Source organism: Cherax quadricarinatus, chromosome 29 (assembly GCF_038502225.1).
Source record: "Cherax quadricarinatus isolate ZL_2023a chromosome 29, ASM3850222v1, whole genome shotgun sequence".
Lineage (NCBI taxonomy): Eukaryota > Metazoa > Arthropoda > Malacostraca > Decapoda > Parastacidae > Cherax > Cherax quadricarinatus.
Window position 1 is genome coordinate 25,350,660 of NC_091320.1, and position 17,292 is coordinate 25,367,951.

Below are 17,292 nucleotides of genomic sequence, written 5' to 3' on the forward strand. Positions count from 1 at the left end.
TCCCAGTGCTTGAAGTTTTGCTAAGAGGCCCTGGTGCCACACCCAGTCAAAAGCGCCAGCAATGTCCAGTGCTACCACACAGCTGACTTTGGATTCATCCAGTGACTGGTGCCACTTAGTGGAGAGGTTTAACAACACATCAGCAGCAGAATAACCTTTCCTGAAGCCATATTGACGATCATAAAGTAGTGAGTGGTAGTCAAAAAACTCTGTCATTTGTCTTGAGATTATTGTCTCAAGGATCTTACCAGTGATTGACAGGAGTGACACTGGTCTGTAGTTGCTGATTTCTGCTCTGCTCTTCTTTTTGTGAACAGGGACTACATTTGCCTCTCCATAGAGAGGGCCATTTACACTGTACTAGGCAGTGCTGAAAGATGCGAGTTAAGAGGTGCTGCTAGCTGGTCTGCACATCTCAGCAATCTTGGGCTCAACTTGTCTGGGCCCACAGCCTTTTCTTGGTCAAGCGATTTAAGAAGGAAATGCATCTCCTCCTGCCTTATTGTCACCAACGACAGTTTTGACAGTTCTTGCAGCTAGCCAAGGAGGGTCTCTTGCTGGATCCGGAACTTGCATTTTGGTAGCAAAGTGTTCAGCAAAGAGGTCCACCTTCTCTTGACTACTAGTAGAGGTGGTCCCATCCTGTCGATTTAGAGGTGGAATGAGTTCATCAGGCCGATAACCTTGTCTGTCCTTGACCAGGGACCACCAGGTTTTGGAGCCTACCCTACCTGATGCTAGCTTTCTTTTAGTGTCCACCTCCCATTTAGCAATGGCCCACTTTTGAACGTCACCCATATACCTACAGGCTTGCCTGTGCAAGTTCCTGTTATAAGTGGTAGGATGTCTCTTATACCTTCGCCATGCTTTGTACTTAGCAGTAGCAGCCTCTCTACAACGAAAGCCAAACCAAGGCTGATCTGTGAGGCTTAGTCACATATTGCCGGTGAGAATGTGTTCTTGTTGTAGATTAAGGATGTGTCCAGTGAAGACTTTCACTTGGTTGTCAACATCCCCTTGGAGAAGAGCATTCCAATCGGTGGTGTGAGCTCCAGAGCAAAGGGAGGCTGGGACAATTACCTCTTTCCCATAGCCAGGTTGTGCGTGTGGACTCCTCACCTCGTTCTGTTGGGATCTTAAGTGTCGTAAAAACAGCCTTGTGGTCAGACGATCCAACATAGCCGAGGGGTTGACAAGTGACTATGCCTTCTGCCAGATCACTAGCTACTGGGTCAGGGGAGGAGCCAGAGATGTGAGTAGGGAAATCAACAAAGTTGCTCATGTCAAACATTGCAAGAAGGTCATCAAAGTCCCTCTGTATAAGGTGCTGGTTGAGGTCACCAACAATTATGATATATTGACAGTTGCGTTGTAGCAGAAGGGAGTCAATATTTTCCATTAGGATGTTGATGGGGTCTGCATGTTGCCACTGAGGTCAATATTTTCCATTAGTATGTTGATGGGGTCTGCATGTTGCCACTGAGGTCTGTACATTGCACATGCTAGTACAGAGGTACTAGTGTTTATGCAGAGCTTGAAGAACATCATTTCAAGATTCTCTCTCTCTCTCTCTCATATATATATATATATATATATATATATCTATATATATATATATATATATATATATATATATATATATATATATATATATATATATATATATATATATATATATATATATATATATATATATATATATATATATATATATATATATATATATATATATATATATATATATATATATATATATATATATATCTATATATATATATATATATATATCTGTATCTCTCTCTATATATCTCTCTCTATATCTCTCTCTCTATATCTCTCTCTCTATATCTCTCTCTCTATATCTCTCTCTATATCTCTCTCTCTATATCTCTCTCTATATCTCTATCTCTATATCTCTATCTCTATATCTCTATCTATATTTCTATATCTCTCTCTCTCTATATCTCTCTATATCTCTCTCTCACTATATATATATCTCTCTCTCTTTCTCTCTCTCTATCTCTCTCTCTCTCTATATCTCTCTCTCTCTCTATATATATATCTCTCTCTCTCTCTCTCTATCTCTCTCTCTCTCTCTCTATCTCTCTCTATCTCTCTCTCTCTATCTCTCTCTATCTCTCTCTCTCTCTATATCTCACTCTCTCTATATCTCACTCTCTCTATATCTCACTCTCTCTATATCTCACTCTCTCTATATCTCACTCTCTCTTTATCTCTCTCTCTTTATCTCTCTCTCTTTATCTCTCTCTCTCTTTATCTCTCTTTATCTCTCTCTCTATATCTCTCTCTATATCTCTCTACCTCTCTCTTATCTTTTTTTTTTTTACACAGGGTTTGACAAGGTTAAGGATCCCTAGCTTTATTGACATGCTATTTACAGGTTAAGGATTCCTAACTTTATTGGCAAGCTAAGAGCTGTTGCCTACATCAGCTCATTTGAAAGCATTTTTATTGTTATGAGACATACAAGTAGGGAACAGGATGAAGTTGGAGCCATCTGTGGGCCAGCATTTTCATTTGATCAACTGACTTTATCTCGTTGACATCGTTATGCTGTACGAATGTGTTCCATACTCGAGTCATCCTGGGTATATAGGATCTCAGATGGAGTAAAGTTCTGGAGAAGGGTACAGCCAGAGTGAAGTTGCTGCTTTCTGCCCGTCTTGTGGCATAAAAGCTTGTTTCACGCTCTCCTCGAAGTGGATCCAAGTGTGGTACTTTGACAATACAGTGGACCCTCGCATAACGATCATCTCCCAATGCGACCATTTATGTAAGTGTGTTTGTACGCGTATGTTTGAGGGTCTGAAATGGACTAATCTACTTCACAATATTCCTTATGGGAACAATTTCGGTCAGTACTGGCACCTGAACATACTTCTGGAATGAAAAAATATTGTTTACCGGGGATCCACTGTATTGGCCTTGTACATAACAGTAAGGCCACCCACATCCCTCCTATGTTGAAGCTCTCTCTATCTATCTCTATCTATCTAGCTCTATCTCTCTCTCACACACACACACATATTCATGGTGATTTATAAAAGTTGAGTTTGAAATTAAATTAGTTTTTTTTGGTGGCATATTTAGGATTTAAACTATAAAAATAGGCATTTCTTTTTTTTTTTAGTCTCCGGAATTCGTGTCCCCCCCCCCCCCCATCCCTCTCTCTTCCCCAAAATTTGCGGGTGGTCTTGGAACATGACCCCGCGAATAAGGGGGAACTGCTGTAGCTCCATCATTATCCTCACAACATTACATGGAGGCTATTAATAACTTCCTGAAGAAACCATACCACGGGTGGGATTTGAACCCACGGTCAGAGTGTCTCAAAACTCCAGACCATTGCGTTAGCCACTTCCTGAAGAGATGCATCGCAGCTGCTGTTGTCTTTACACTTGTGAAGTTGACCATGCTGAAAGAAAATGTGTTCATTATTGTATACTGGTAGTATCCATTTGTTTGAGTTATCATTACCGTTAGGGGTTCATCAAGAAATGAAGTTCGCCTGCATCATCATTCTGCACAGTTTGGCAGTATTCTGCTTTGTCTTCATATTGGCAGGGATTGGGTGCAAGATGTGCATCCTCCTTCCAATCTCAGACATGGTCTGTTGGTGTTTGCTGGATACTTGCAATGTATAAGTTTTTCCTTTGGCTGGTGCTACATGCCTCTTTGCCCCACCAACCGATGCTACATGTGCTGCTGGCATTGCTTGCGACCCACTACCCTTGCTAATGGAAGCACCAGCATCATCTCTATCACACTGGAGTTGTGTCCCATGGTCTACCACATCTCTTGAGGATAGCACTAGGGACACTACTGGATCACTTGTCAACCTTTTGCTTATGGCATGGTCTTTGTGTGGTTGTGCTTACGCCTGAGGTAGATGTTTAGGGGATCAGGGTTTTCAGTACTGTTCCCAGTTTTCTTTCCTGTCACTTTGTCTTCTCGCCAATAAAACTTATCATATTCTACATCCTCTTTGTTGTTGTCACAGAAATAAGACTCTTAATGCACTTGAGTGTGAGACTATTGCTTCATTGCTGCATGTTGAGCTTAGATAGCATTTACATAGTGCATTGCAAAGGCCCCAATTTTTTCTTTACTGCACATTCTGACCTATTCTCTCATCCCAAGGCCTCCCAGGCCTCCTACGCCAAATTTTGGAAAGCACTAGAAATTACATATTGACCGATGTGAGCTACACTGGCCTCAATAATGTAAATGGACATGGGAGATAATTAAAATTAATCACCATTTAGTTGTGAATATTGTTACGTGATGTATTCTTTCTTGGGAAAAACAGTTCTTTAACCTTCTGAGGCAGTACATCTCCATGTTCACACTACTTTTTTTCTTATTCCTTTGTCATTTATATGGCTCTCCAGAGTGTGGCCATTTCTTCTTAGAAAAAAACCTCCTTTTAACGATGTTAGTTTTTCTTTCTTTCTTTCTTTCTTTCTTTCTTTCTTTCTTTCTTTCTTTCTTTCTTTTTCTTCATCAAACTGGTTATATCCCACTGAGGCAGGGTGACCTAAAAGGAAAAACGAAAGTTTCTCTTTTTAAATTTAGTAAACTTATGTTTTATACATTCCATTTAGTATTATTGACATTAACTAGCTTTAGTTTTAAGAAACATATTCTTTTCAGGTTTACCTCCAACTGGTAGCTGGCAGGACCTAAAAGATCACATGCGAGAAGCAGGTGATGTGTGCTATGCAGATGTTTACAAAGATGGCACAGGTGTCGTTGAATTTCTCCGTTATGAGGATATGAAATATGCTGTTAAGAAGTTAGATGACTCAAAATTTCGATCACATGAGGTAAGAATATACAGGGTTGTGTACATAGTTCATTCTTTACTCAAATTAATTTTAATTAAATTATACAAGCAGTACTGTACAAAAATTGTCTTCATAGTAGTAACATACAGGAGGACCCCATTTGTATAGCTCTTAGGTTCCTGACCCTGTGCAATAAGTGAAAATTGCTGGCTGGTGGGAAATTTTTTTTTTTTATCAAATGCATTTAAAACACCTGATAATGTTTACACTTATGTACATGTACTAAGTTGTCAATGCAGCTAGGCATAAAAGAAAAAGGTACAAAAAGCTAAATAAATTCACAGTACATGTATTATTTACCTTAAAATATGGTGCCAGTCATCCTTCCCTTGCTCAGTTGTGTGAAAACGGTGGGAAAGTGGTAAAAGCACCTACTGTATTGAACAGTGACTAAGTTGAAAGCCAACAAAAATTTGGAGCACCAAAAAGTGGATGCCAAGTACATGGAGCCCTCCTGTACATAGATTTTAAGAAAGGCTTTGATAAGTACATACCACCAAGGATTGGTAGGTAAAATTAAAATAGCAGTTAACTTTCAAATAAGTGATGAGGTTAATTCTTAGGAGGAGCCTGTGATTTTAAATGGCAAATACCTGAGTAGGTGAAGGGAGAGAAAGTTAAAATTTTAAGAATTTTTACCATGTAAAGTGAAGTTTACCTTGAGAGCGTTCCAGGGGTCAATGTGGATAGGGGAGCAATGTGGCAGATGTTGCAAGTATATAGAATAGGTGGTAAGTTACTAAATGCTGTTAAGAGTTTTTATGAGGATAGTGAGGCTCAGGTTAGGGTGTGTAGAAGAGAGGGAGACTACTTCCCGGTAAAAGTAGGTCTTAGACAGGGATGTGTAATGTCACCATGGTTGTTTAATATATTTATAGATGGGGTTGTAAAAGAAGTAAATGCTAGGGTGTTCAGGAGAGGGGTGGGATTAAATTATGGGGAATCAAATACAAAATGGGAATTGAGTTACTTTTTGCTGATGATACTGTGCTTATGGGAGATTCTAAAGAAAAATTGCAAAGGTTAGTGGATGAGTTTGGGAGTGTGTAAAGGTAGAAAGTTGAAAGTGAAAATAGAAAAGAGTAAGGTGATGAGGGTATCGAATGATTAAGGATGAGGTTAATCATAGAATTGATGAGGGAAAAAAAGGTGAGTGGTGCATTGAGGTACATGTGGAATCAAAAAACATCTGTGGAGGCAATGAAGGGAATGTATGAAAGTATAGTAGTACCAACACTCTTATATGGGTGTGAAGCTTGGGTTGTGAATGCAGCAGCGAGGAGGCGGTTGGAGGCAGTGGAGATGCCCTGTCTAAGGGCAATGTGTGGTGTAAATATGCAGAAAATTCGGAGTGTGGAAATTAGGAGGTGTGGAGTTAATAAAAGTATTAGTCAGAGGGCTGAAGAGGGGATGTTGAGGGGGTTTGGTTATTTAGAGAGAATGGATCAAAGTAGAATGACATGGAGAATATTTAAATCTGTAGGAGAAGGAAGGCGGGGAAGGGGTCGTCCTCGAAAAGGTTGGAAGGAAGGGGTAAGGGAGGTTTTGTGGACGAGAGGCTTGGACTTCCAGCAGGCGTGCAGGAGCGTGTTTGATAGGAGTGAATGGAGACGAGTGGTATTTGGGACCTGATGATCTATTGGAGTGTGAGCAGGGTAATATTTAGGAAGGGATTCAGGAAAACCGGTTATTTTTATATAGCCAGACTTGAGTCGTAGAAATGGGATGTACGTACAATGCCTCCACTCTAAAGGAGGGGTTTGGGATATTAGCAGTTTGGAAGGATATGTTGTGTATCTTTATACGTATATGCTTCTAAACTGTTGTGTTCTGAGCACCTCTGCAAAAGCAGTGATTGTGTGTGAGTGAGTGAGGTGAAAGTGTTGAATGATGATGAAAGTATTTTCTTTTTTGGGTCACCCTGCCTCGGTGGGAGATGGCCAACTTGTTGAAAAAAAAAAAATGTTGGTAGAATTACCAACGATATGTAAAGTAAATGTGTGGTGTAAATATTATGCAGAAAATTCGGAGTGTGGAAATTAGGAGAAGGTGTGGAGTTAATAAAAGCATTAGTCAGAGGGCAGAAGAGGGGTTGTTGAGGTGGTTTGGTCATTTAGAGAGAATGGATCAAAGTAGAATGACATGGAAAGCATATAAATCTATAGGGGAAGGAAAGAGGGGTAGGGGTCGTCCTCGAAAGGGTTGGAAAGAGGGGGTAAAGGAGGTTTTGTGGGTGAGGGGCTTGGACTTCCAGCAAGCGTGCATGAGCGTGTTAGATAGGAGTGAATGGAGACGAATGATACTTGGGACCTGACGATCTGTTGGAGTGTGAGCAGGGTAATATTTAGTGAAGGGATTCAGGGAAACCGGTTATTTTCATATAGTCGGACTTGAGTCCTGGAAATGGGAAGTACAATGCCTGCACTTTAAAGGAGGGGTTTGGGATATTGGCAGTTTGGAGGGATATGTTGTGTATCTCTATACGTATATGCTTCTAAACTGTTATATTCTGAGCACCTCTGCAAAAGCAGTGATAATGTGTGAGTGTGGTGAAAGTGTTGAATGATGATGAAAGTATTTTCTTTTTGGGGATTTTCTTTCTTTTTTGTGGGTCACCCTGCCTCGGTGGGAGACGACCGACTTGTTGAAAAAAAAAAAAAAAAAATGTAAAGTAAAAGGACACAAGTGCAACTAATGTGACATTTTATTGTGGCAACGTTTCATTCTCCAGGAGCTTTGTCAAGCCAGGTAACGGCTTGACAAAGCTCCTGGAGAGAGAAACATTGCCACAATTAAATAAAATAATGCTAAAAGCTTTTATAAGGAGGGTGAGGCTTAGGCTAGAGTATAAAGGAGAAAATGGGACTGTTTTCTAGTTTTTTAAATACATTTATCGGATGAGGGGTTGTAGAAGTGAGTACTGGTGTTGGGTAGTTAAAGGATTCAGAAACCTCTTAGCTAGATTTAGTTTCTCCTTTGATAGTTGGGTAGATTTGAATTGGGATTGTTGAGTGGCCTGAGTGCTTGGCTAAGCGAGGCACCCATTTTGCAGCTTTCATCAAAATTTACAGTAATTTGTTGCCGAAGACTTGGAAAGAATTATATCTGTAGTTTGAACTCGGATTACTGTAGTTTTTATTACAGTAGTTTGTGAAAGGAACATGTAAAATACTTGTGCATAATAATGTCAAATGATATACCATGTAAAGAACACAGCAAAGGCTAAAGAAATGACAGTGGATAATGAGAGCTCTTAAAAAAAATAAAAATAATTCCAATGGTTATGCTGTTCAAATCGCCTTTGCTTTTTCATTTTGTATATATTGCTCTGTGTTGACAGCTCCATTCAAAGTAGGAGAGAGATCAGGGCTGGAAAAGATAAAGATCAATTACTGCTTGCATATAGCTAATAAAACATCAGCCTTGGAATACTGGGAGTGTACTCTCTGGAGGAAAGAATATACCTGACATTACTTACATGAAAGCCACTTGAGGGCCCAATTCCTAGTCTACACACTACCATAACAATGCACTGGAGTGAGATATTGAAAGTGTAAAATTTATCCAGTTAAAGGGGCACCACAGGTGCAATAAGGGAACATGTTTAACATCCCACTTGTTTCCTCAAGGTAGGTTCCCTGATGCTGGTGAGGGGCACTTGATGTAAGGAAATTACCTGTCCTTCCCTTCCTTGGTTGGAACCTGATTGCCACCGATTCCCCTAGGTTGTGTATGACTAGAACAGGATTAGTTCTCTCCCTCTAAATGTGTTAAAATCCATGGTCCAAGATGTCACACAACTGCTTCCAGCAGATACAGAAATATTGTCAGAGCCAGTGTAGAAATTTTCACGAAGTTGGATCACTACCTCTGAAGTACCTGGTCAACAGGGCTGTGATGGATGGATGGGACAATGGGCCCAGAATATTAGCCTAATTGAAATGGCAATAAGCAGAAAAGGGCTGGGCTGCTAGGGTAGAAAATTTAAAACCAGTCATAGGTATACAGTATCTGTGATGTGAGTGAAATAATGATAGAAGTAGTGAATTAATAATTAAGGCATTTTTTTTTATTAAGAGTAAAAAGTAAACAAGCAGTTCTAGTACAGTGGAACCTCAAATATCAAACTTTCTTCGGTCCAGAAGGCTGTTCGAGTGCCTTTACCGAATGAATTTATTCCCATCAGGAATAATGTAAATTAGATTAGTCCATTTCAGACCCTCAAAAATACACTTATAAAAGCACTTGCAAAAATACACTTACATAATTGGTCGTGTTGGGAGCAGTTCGATTTTTGAGGTTCCACTGTTCTTAGTAATCATACAGCTTAAAGAAATGAAAATTTCACCAAGTCTTCAAAGTAACAGATTATGTTAAAATTGTTGGGAACTAAACTAGTGGACTTTTCAAGCCCATGACTATGGTGCTTCTTACTTCAAGCCCATGATTGTGATATCTACTTGCTTCAAGCCCATGACCAATGTCTGCTTGCTTCTAAAAGACATAGGGAATGAATGAAGATGAGCATTTTTTTGTCTTGGTGAGAAATGGATGATGTAAAGCAATTATTTTTTAATTTAGGCCAGGGTATTTTAACAAGTTAGGAGCATCTGTAGTATGTGCTTGATATAATTTTTACTTGTGGTAGTGGGTGAAGGCTTAGTTTCAGCTTTAGTTGTTGGTATGCATGTTAATGACTTGTATTGCATGGAACTGAAAGAATGTTTAGTCTAGCACATTGTAAACCTAACACTTCTTCAGTTTAGCAAGAAAGAAATTCTTGAGATGCTTAACCCTTAAACTGTCCAAACAAATTTTTATTCACATGCGTAGTGGTCCAAAAGTAGATATACGTTTTTTTTTTTACATATTTTCAAATACAGTGGACCCCCGGTTAACGAACTTTTTTCATTCCAGTAGTATGTTCAGGTGCCAGTACTGACCGAATTTTTTCCCATAAGGAATATTGTGAAGTAGATTAGTCCATTTCAGACCCCCAAACATACACGTACAAACGCACTTACATAAATACACTTACATAATTGGTCGCATTTGGAGGTGATCGTTAAGCGGGGGTCCACTGTATAACCAAAAAAAACGTAGATCAAAGTTTTTTTTACACGTTTTCAAATGTAAAAAAAAACAAAAAAAAAAGATTACGTTTTTTACATACTTTCAAATGTTGAAAAAACGTAGATCTACGTTTGGACAGTTTAAGGGTTAAAGCATGGACCAAGTCTATATTGTTAAGTCAGTTTAGAGAGGCAATCCAAGTTTCCTCAGTTCATCAATACCCTTCATGACTTGATAATGATGCACTGAAGGTTGGTTCCTCTCTTGCATGTGGAGTGACAATAGCTAGATCAATATCTTGGTTGATCAGGCATTTACCAGGTAAATCTGGACACAGGCCAGGCTGCAAATACAAAAATTTGGATAGGTAGATAGGTAGTAGGTTGGTCCTAGGTAGTAGGTTGGTCCTAGGTAGTAGGTTGGTAGACAGCAACCACCCAGGGAAGTACTACCGTCCTGCCAGATGACTGTGAAACAAAAACCTGTAACTGTTTTGCATGATGGTAAGATTGCTGGTTTCTTTTTCTGTCTCATAAACACGCTAAGATAACAGGGATATCTTGCTACTCCTACTTACACTTTGGTCACACTTCACAGACACGCACATGCATATATATATATACATACATCTAGGTTTTTCTCCTTTTTCTAAATAGCTCTTGTTCTTTTTTATTTCTTCTATTGTCCATGGGGAAGTGGAAAAGAATCTTTCCTCCGTAAGCCATGCGTGTCGTATGAGGCGACTAAAATGCCGGGAGCAATGGGCTAGTAACCCCTTCTCCTGTATACAATTACTAAAAAAGAGAAGAAGAAAAACTTTATAAAACTGGGTTGCTTAAATGTGCGTGGATGTAGTGCGGATGACAAGAAACAGATGATTGCTGATGTTATGAATGAAAAGAAGTTGGATGTCCTGGCCCTAAGCGAAACAAAGCTGAAGGGGGTAGGAGAGTTTCAGTGGGGGGAAATAAATGGGATTAAATCTGGAGTATCTGAGAGAGTTAGAGCAAAGGAAGGGGTAGCAGTAATGTTAAATGATCAGTTATGGAAGGAGAAAAGAGAATATGAATGTGTAAATTCAAGAATTATGTGGATTAAAGTAAAGGTTGGATGCGAGAAGTGGGTCATAATAAGCGTGTATGCACCTGGAGAAGAGAGGAATGCAGAGGAGAGAGAGAGATTTTGGGAGATGTTAAGTGAATGTATAGGAGCCTTTGAACCAAGTGAGAGAGTAATTGTGGTAGGGGACTTGAATGCTAAAGTAGGAGAAACTTTTAGAGAGGGTGTGGTAGGTAAGTTTGGGGTGCCAGGTGTAAATGATAATGGGAGCCCTTTGATTGAACTTTGTATAGAAAGGGGTTTAGTTATAGGTAATACATATTTTAAGAAAAAGAGGATAAATAAGTATACACGATATGATGTAGGGCGAAATGACAGTAGTTTGTTGGATTATGTATTGGTAGATAAAAGACTGTTGAGTAGACTTCAGGATGTACATGTTTATAGAGGGGCCACAGATATATCAGATCACTTTCTAGTTGTAGCTACACTGAGAGTAAAAGGTAGATGGGATACAAGGAGAATAGAAGCATCAGGGAAGAGAGAGGTGAAGGTTTATAAACTAAAAGAGGAGGCAGTTAGGGTAAGATATAAACAGCTATTGGAGGATAGATGGGCTAATGAGAGCATAGGCAATGGGGTCGAAGAGGTATGGGGTAGGTTTAAAAATGTAGTGTTAGAGTGTTCAGCAGAAGTTTGTGGTTACAGGAAAGTGGGTGCAGGAGGGAAGAGGAGCGATTGGTGGAATGATGATGTAAAGAGAGTAGTAAGGGAGAAAAAGTTAGCATATGAGAAGTTTTTACAAAGTAGAAGTGATGCAAGGAGGGAAGAGTATATGGAGAAAAAGAGAGAAGTTAAGAGAGTGGTGAAGCAATGTAAAAAGAGAGCAAATGAGAGAGTGGGTGAGATGTTATCAACAAATTTTGTTGAAAATAAGAAAAAGTTTTGGAGTGAGATTAATAAGTTAAGAAAGCCTAGAGAACAAATGGATTTGTCAGTTAAAAATAGGAGAGGAGAGTTATTAAATGGAGAGTTAGAGGTATTGGGAAGATGGAAGGAATATTTTGAGGAATTGTTAAATGTTGATGAAGATAGGGAAGCTGTGATTTCGTGTATAGGGCAAGGAGGAATAACATCTTGTAGGAGTGAGGAAGAGCCAGTTGTGAGTGTGGGGGAAGTTCGTGAGGCAGTAGGTAAAATGAAAGGGGGTAAGGCAGCCGGGATTGATGGGATAAAGATAGAAATGTTAAAAGCAGGTGGGGATATAGTTTTGGAGTGGTTGGTGCAATTATTTAATAGATGTATGGAAGAGGGTAAGGTACCTAGGGATTGGCAGAGAGCATGCATAGTTCCTTTGTATAAAGGCAAAGGGGATAAAAGAGAGTGAAAAAATTATAGGGGGATAAGTCTGTTGAGTGTACCTGGTAAAGTGTATGGTAGAGTTATAATTGAAAGAATTAAGAGTAAGACGGAGAATAGGATAGCAGATGAACAAGGAGGCTTTAGGAAAGGTAGGGGGTGTGTGGACCAGGTGTTTACAGTGAAACATATAAGTGAACAGTATTTAGATAAGGCTAAAGAGGTCTTTGTGGCATTTATGGATTTGGAAAAGGCGTATGACAGGGTGGATAGGGGGGCAATGTGGCAGATGTTGCAAGTGTATGGTGTAGGAGGTAGGTTACTGAAAGCAGTGAAGAGTTTTTACGAGGATAGTGAGGCTCAAGTTAGAGTATGTAGGAAAGAGGGAAATTTTTTCCCAGTAAAAGTAGGCCTTAGACAAGGATGTGTGATGTCACCGTGGTTGTTTAATATATTTATAGATGGGGTTGTAAGAGAAGTAAATGCGAGGGTCTTGGCAAGAGGCGTGGAGTTAAAAGATAAAGAATCACACACAAAGTGGGAGTTGTCACAGCTGCTCTTTGCTGATGACACTGTGCTCTTGGGAGATTCTGAAGAGAAGTTGCAGAGATTGGTGGATGAATTTGGTAGGGTGTGCAAAAGAAGAAAATTAAAGGTGAATACAGGAAAGAGTAAGGTTATGAGGATAACAAAAAGATTAGGTGATGAAAGATTGAATATCAGATTGGAGGGAGAGAGTATGGAGGAGGTGAACGTATTCAGATATTTGGGAGTGGACGTGTCAGCGGATGGGTCTATGAAAGATGAGGTGAATCATAGAATTGATGAGGGAAAAAGAGTGAGTGGTGCACTTAGGAGTCTGTGGAGACAAAGAACTTTGTCCTTGGAGGCAAAGAGGGGAATGTATGAGAGTATAGTTTTACCAACGCTCTTATATGGGTGTGAAGCGTGGGTGATGAATGTTGCAGCGAGGAGAAGGCTGGAGGCAGTGGAGATGTCATGTCTGAGGGCAATGTGTGGTGTGAATATAATGCAGAGAATTCGTAGTTTGGAAGTTAGGAGGAGGTGCGGGATTACCAAAACTGTTGTCCAGAGGGCTGAGGAAGGGTTGTTGAGGTGGTTCGGACATGTAGAGAGAATGGAGCGAAACAGAATGACTTCAAGAGTGTATCAGTCTGTAGTGGAAGGAAGGCGGGGTAGGGGTCGGCCTAGGAAGGGTTGGAGGGAGGGGGTAAAGGAGGTTTTGTGTGCGAGGGGCTTGGACTTCCAGCAGGCATGCGTGAGCGTGTTTGATAGGAGTGAATGGAGACAAATGGTTTTTAATACTTGACGTGCTGTTGGAGTGTGAGCAAAGTAACATTTATGAAGGGATTCAGGGAAACCGGCAGGCCGGACTTGAGTCCTGGAGATGGGAAGTACAGTGCCTGCACTCTGAAGGAGGGGTGTTAATGTTGCAGTTTAAAAACTGTAGTGTAAAGCACCCTTCTGGCAAGACAGTGATGGAGTGAATGATGGTGAAAGTTTTTCTTTTTCGGGCCACCCTGCCTTGGTGGGAATCGGCCGGTGTGATAATAAAAAAAAAAAAAATAATCACAAGTAGGTCTTGTTTCACTCATAACTTGCTCTTTTGTATTTGAATGTGCTGTGGTAGCAAGTACAGCGATATTTTGAAAAATATAATTTATCTTGTATTTCATGTGGTGAAAGCATGGGGAGAGGAGGGGAATAAACATGCCCTTGATGTGTGATACTGACACATACTAGGAGGGAATATAATTAGCCTTATAAGTTAAGCCTTAGCCTAATCATAACAGTTCCTCCCATCTTTTAACTTCACACCTTTATCCTTCCCCTCCATCTATCTCTTCTGCTCCATCTCCCTTTTTCTCTTGAACTCTATCCCCTCCTCCATCCCTGCTTCTCTTCAGCTCTTAACCCCATACCCCATCTCTTTCCTTCTTTGTGACTTTTTAATCCCTTTCTCTTTGGCTTCACCTTTGACTTCAATTTGTACATCTTCTTGCAAATTTATATATGATATCTTCCATTTTGTTTTTACCCTGAGTGTTATTAGACAACTTAAAACAGCATAAGCACATACTTTTCTTTACTATCAGTGTGAACAGTTAACTGCTTCATATTGGCTGAAGATATAGTTTGATAAATTTTAATGTTTTAACTATTTTACAAGTTAGCCTACATATATTAAATGTGGGGGGAAATGATATGTAATGTATAAAAAATGTGAAGATATTTTTTAATAATGAAACTCATTAGGAAATTCAAGGATCAGTGTAAACTTGGTTTGGATGATTTAAGAGGGTATGGATACAACTTTTTTCTGCCTAAGTTTTATCTATTTTACAAGGAATTTAGGAATATACTTTTTTAAGTTGGATTTCTGTGCAGTTCTCTCTATGCATCTGAAAATCGGCAAATAATTTTTTGCTGACCAGGGAAACCTCAACTTGCATAGAAATCTTTAATCATATTTTTTAAATTTTATTGCAGGGGGAAAATTCTTACATTCGTGTGAAAGAAGATTACGGAGGATCAAGTCCAGCCTCGGGTGGGGGTGGGGGTGGCCGTGGGCGGTCACGGTCCCGATCCCGCTCACCTCGTGGCTATCGAGGCTCTCCTACATATTCACCAGTGCGACGATCGTATTCTCGGTCCCCATCACAGTCTCGGTCCAGGTCCCGAGAGCGTTACTAAGATACACTCGGTGGGAGTGTGATACCTGGTAAAAGTCTTGGGTACAGAGAAGTGATGTATGTCTAGCCCACAGACTTAACCTGGTGGACTCAACCCAAATATGTGATGGGTGCCAAGTAATAGGCTGCAGCATCCTATTTGGACTCATCTTTAAAAGGAGCACTAATCTCCACACTGACCTCGGGTGCCCTGAGCTGACCTGATAGTGTCTCCGGACCCATACAGCCCTTGGCACTGGACTGGAGGACGTCAGGTCTGCACTGTTGCCAGTCAAACGTCCCACTTGCCCTTTGGTTCACTGGCTGTCCCCATTATTTCTCATTTTGTTAAAAGGCCCTCCAGTGTGTATGTAGCATCATTGCCCTTAACTTAAAAGTTTGGAAAAATCAAGTTGGTTAGTGAAATGCCATATTAGATGCAAGATTGGGCAGCCAGTTTAAAAAAAAAAAATAGCACATTGCTCAGTGGCATACTTGTTTTGTGGAAATGCAGCCTAATGGAAAGTTTTTTGTACTTTTTTAGAATTTTTATTAAAGGTGACTAACAAAGATTTCCAATTTACATAGGTGTATGCAGTCTATTCTGTGGTCAATGTTCAGTATTAAGGGAACTTTCAATGTCTTCGTATACAAAGGGCAAGTTAAATTTGTAGATTTAATGTAAGACTGTATTAAGTTTACAAAAAGCATATGTTATGAGGTTAACATTAGTCAGGCAACAAGGCCAATTAAGTTTTATTTAGTGGCTCCTATGCCAATTTAAGTTCACTTGTCTAATAACTGTGCTGTTATTTTTGTTCTCACATTCCATTCTGCCTCCTCACCTGAGCAATTCTTATATCTAATATTTTTCTTAGTATTCAGTGTGTAAATACACCACATACATTTTAATAAACTGTTCAATAAAAATTTGTCTTCTGGATTTTGTATTGAATGAAGCTTTACCTGTAGGCTATAGACATCGTATGACTCGAGACTAATTGTTTGTTTTTCTCTCTACACAGTCCCGTAGCTAGTAGGCTGCTGCAATATGGCCATCCTTCCTGCCAAATTATCGTAGATTTTGGAAAGCTAGGATTTAAGAAGTGGAGGAGGAGGATTCACAGTGGCATGGACGAGAGGCTCAATCAGGATCAAAGGATCAGGAGGATACATGCTGCAGCAAGCTAGCAAGGGGAGGATCACACTATTGGATTGGATAACTTGGATCACAAAGGATCTCACACTTGGCCTTACCAAGGAGACAAAAGGATTATGCGGGGACAGGTTCTGCGCTTGGAGGAACTCACTGGAGGATCATGGATCACTTGTGGATAAGGATTTGAATCGGTCAAGGGATTCACCAAGTAGCAGAGGACTGGATTTGTGAGTTAAGAATTCACCTTCCCTCCCCTCAATTGCCTGAACATGATAATAAAATTCCCGGCATAGTCCTCTAGTTAGTACAAAGTTTAAAAAAAAAAAAAATTGCCAGTCTCTGACATGAATATGAAATCCTCTAGATATTTAATTGGGGTGGTTAAAGGAGAGATTTTAAAGATAAGCCAGATTTTATTTATAAAAGAAATAATTCTTGCTAGAGATAGGACGAGTCTTAAAACATAAGGGGGATATTAAAAACGAACCGTCTCGGTAATTATTAATCAGATTTTCTTTTCCAGCAACATTAGCCTTCAAGGACAACTGTTAAAATGGCAGTGATTCACCAATAAAATATCAATGTTGTTCAGAGTTTCTTTAAATCATATTCATTGGGGTGTTTTTTGGAGATATTCTTTTTGATTATAATAATAATTTTGGAGAAATTATTTGTGAATGGCCCTATATTTGGTATTAAATCTAAATTGATGAGAGAATATTGGGAATTTATTTTTATTTTTTTTTTTTTTCCAATTAGCATCATAAGGTGCATTATCTTACCAACAGGTTGAGTACTTCAGTAGGCAATTGTTTCCTACACACAAGACTGATGTGTTGTAAAACAGCATTTCTCATTTCCTGCAGGAAGATTTAATTTTTCTCTGGATATAACCTCTGAAGGGAGGTTCCTCAGTGCTGGTGAGGAGCTCTTGATCAAAAATTAGACCAATACTCCAGTTTCTTGATTCATACCCGAGTGCTTTCCTTTTCCTTAGGTTCTGTATAACTCCTGCAGGTTTGGTACCCCACCCCCTGGATGCAACTCATTTAAGTATGTACTTACTGGTACTGCTGCATTG

The 17,292-nt window shown here is 39.6% G+C and overlaps 1 protein-coding gene across 2 annotated transcripts in view; it reads left to right on the forward strand.

Moving 5' to 3' along the window:
• The window catches only part of SF2 (splicing factor 2), a 40,424-nt gene extending 23,626 nt beyond the window's left edge, over positions 1-16,798 (forward strand). Inside the window, exons 3-5 of one of the 2 annotated variants that reach the window (XR_008407303.2) lie at positions 4,675-4,847; positions 14,871-15,327; positions 16,078-16,798. Coding sequence is in view for 1 of the 2 variants with exons in the window: in XM_053779234.2 (XP_053635209.1) it covers positions 4,675-4,847; positions 14,871-15,074 (377 nt within the window). In the remaining variant the exon portion in view is untranslated. Of the gene's footprint in view, positions 1-4,674; positions 4,848-14,870; positions 15,994-16,077 lie in introns of those variants that run through there. The other variant, XM_053779234.2, reaches the window with a different exon arrangement.
• The last annotated feature ends 494 nt before the right edge of the window (positions 16,799-17,292 follow it).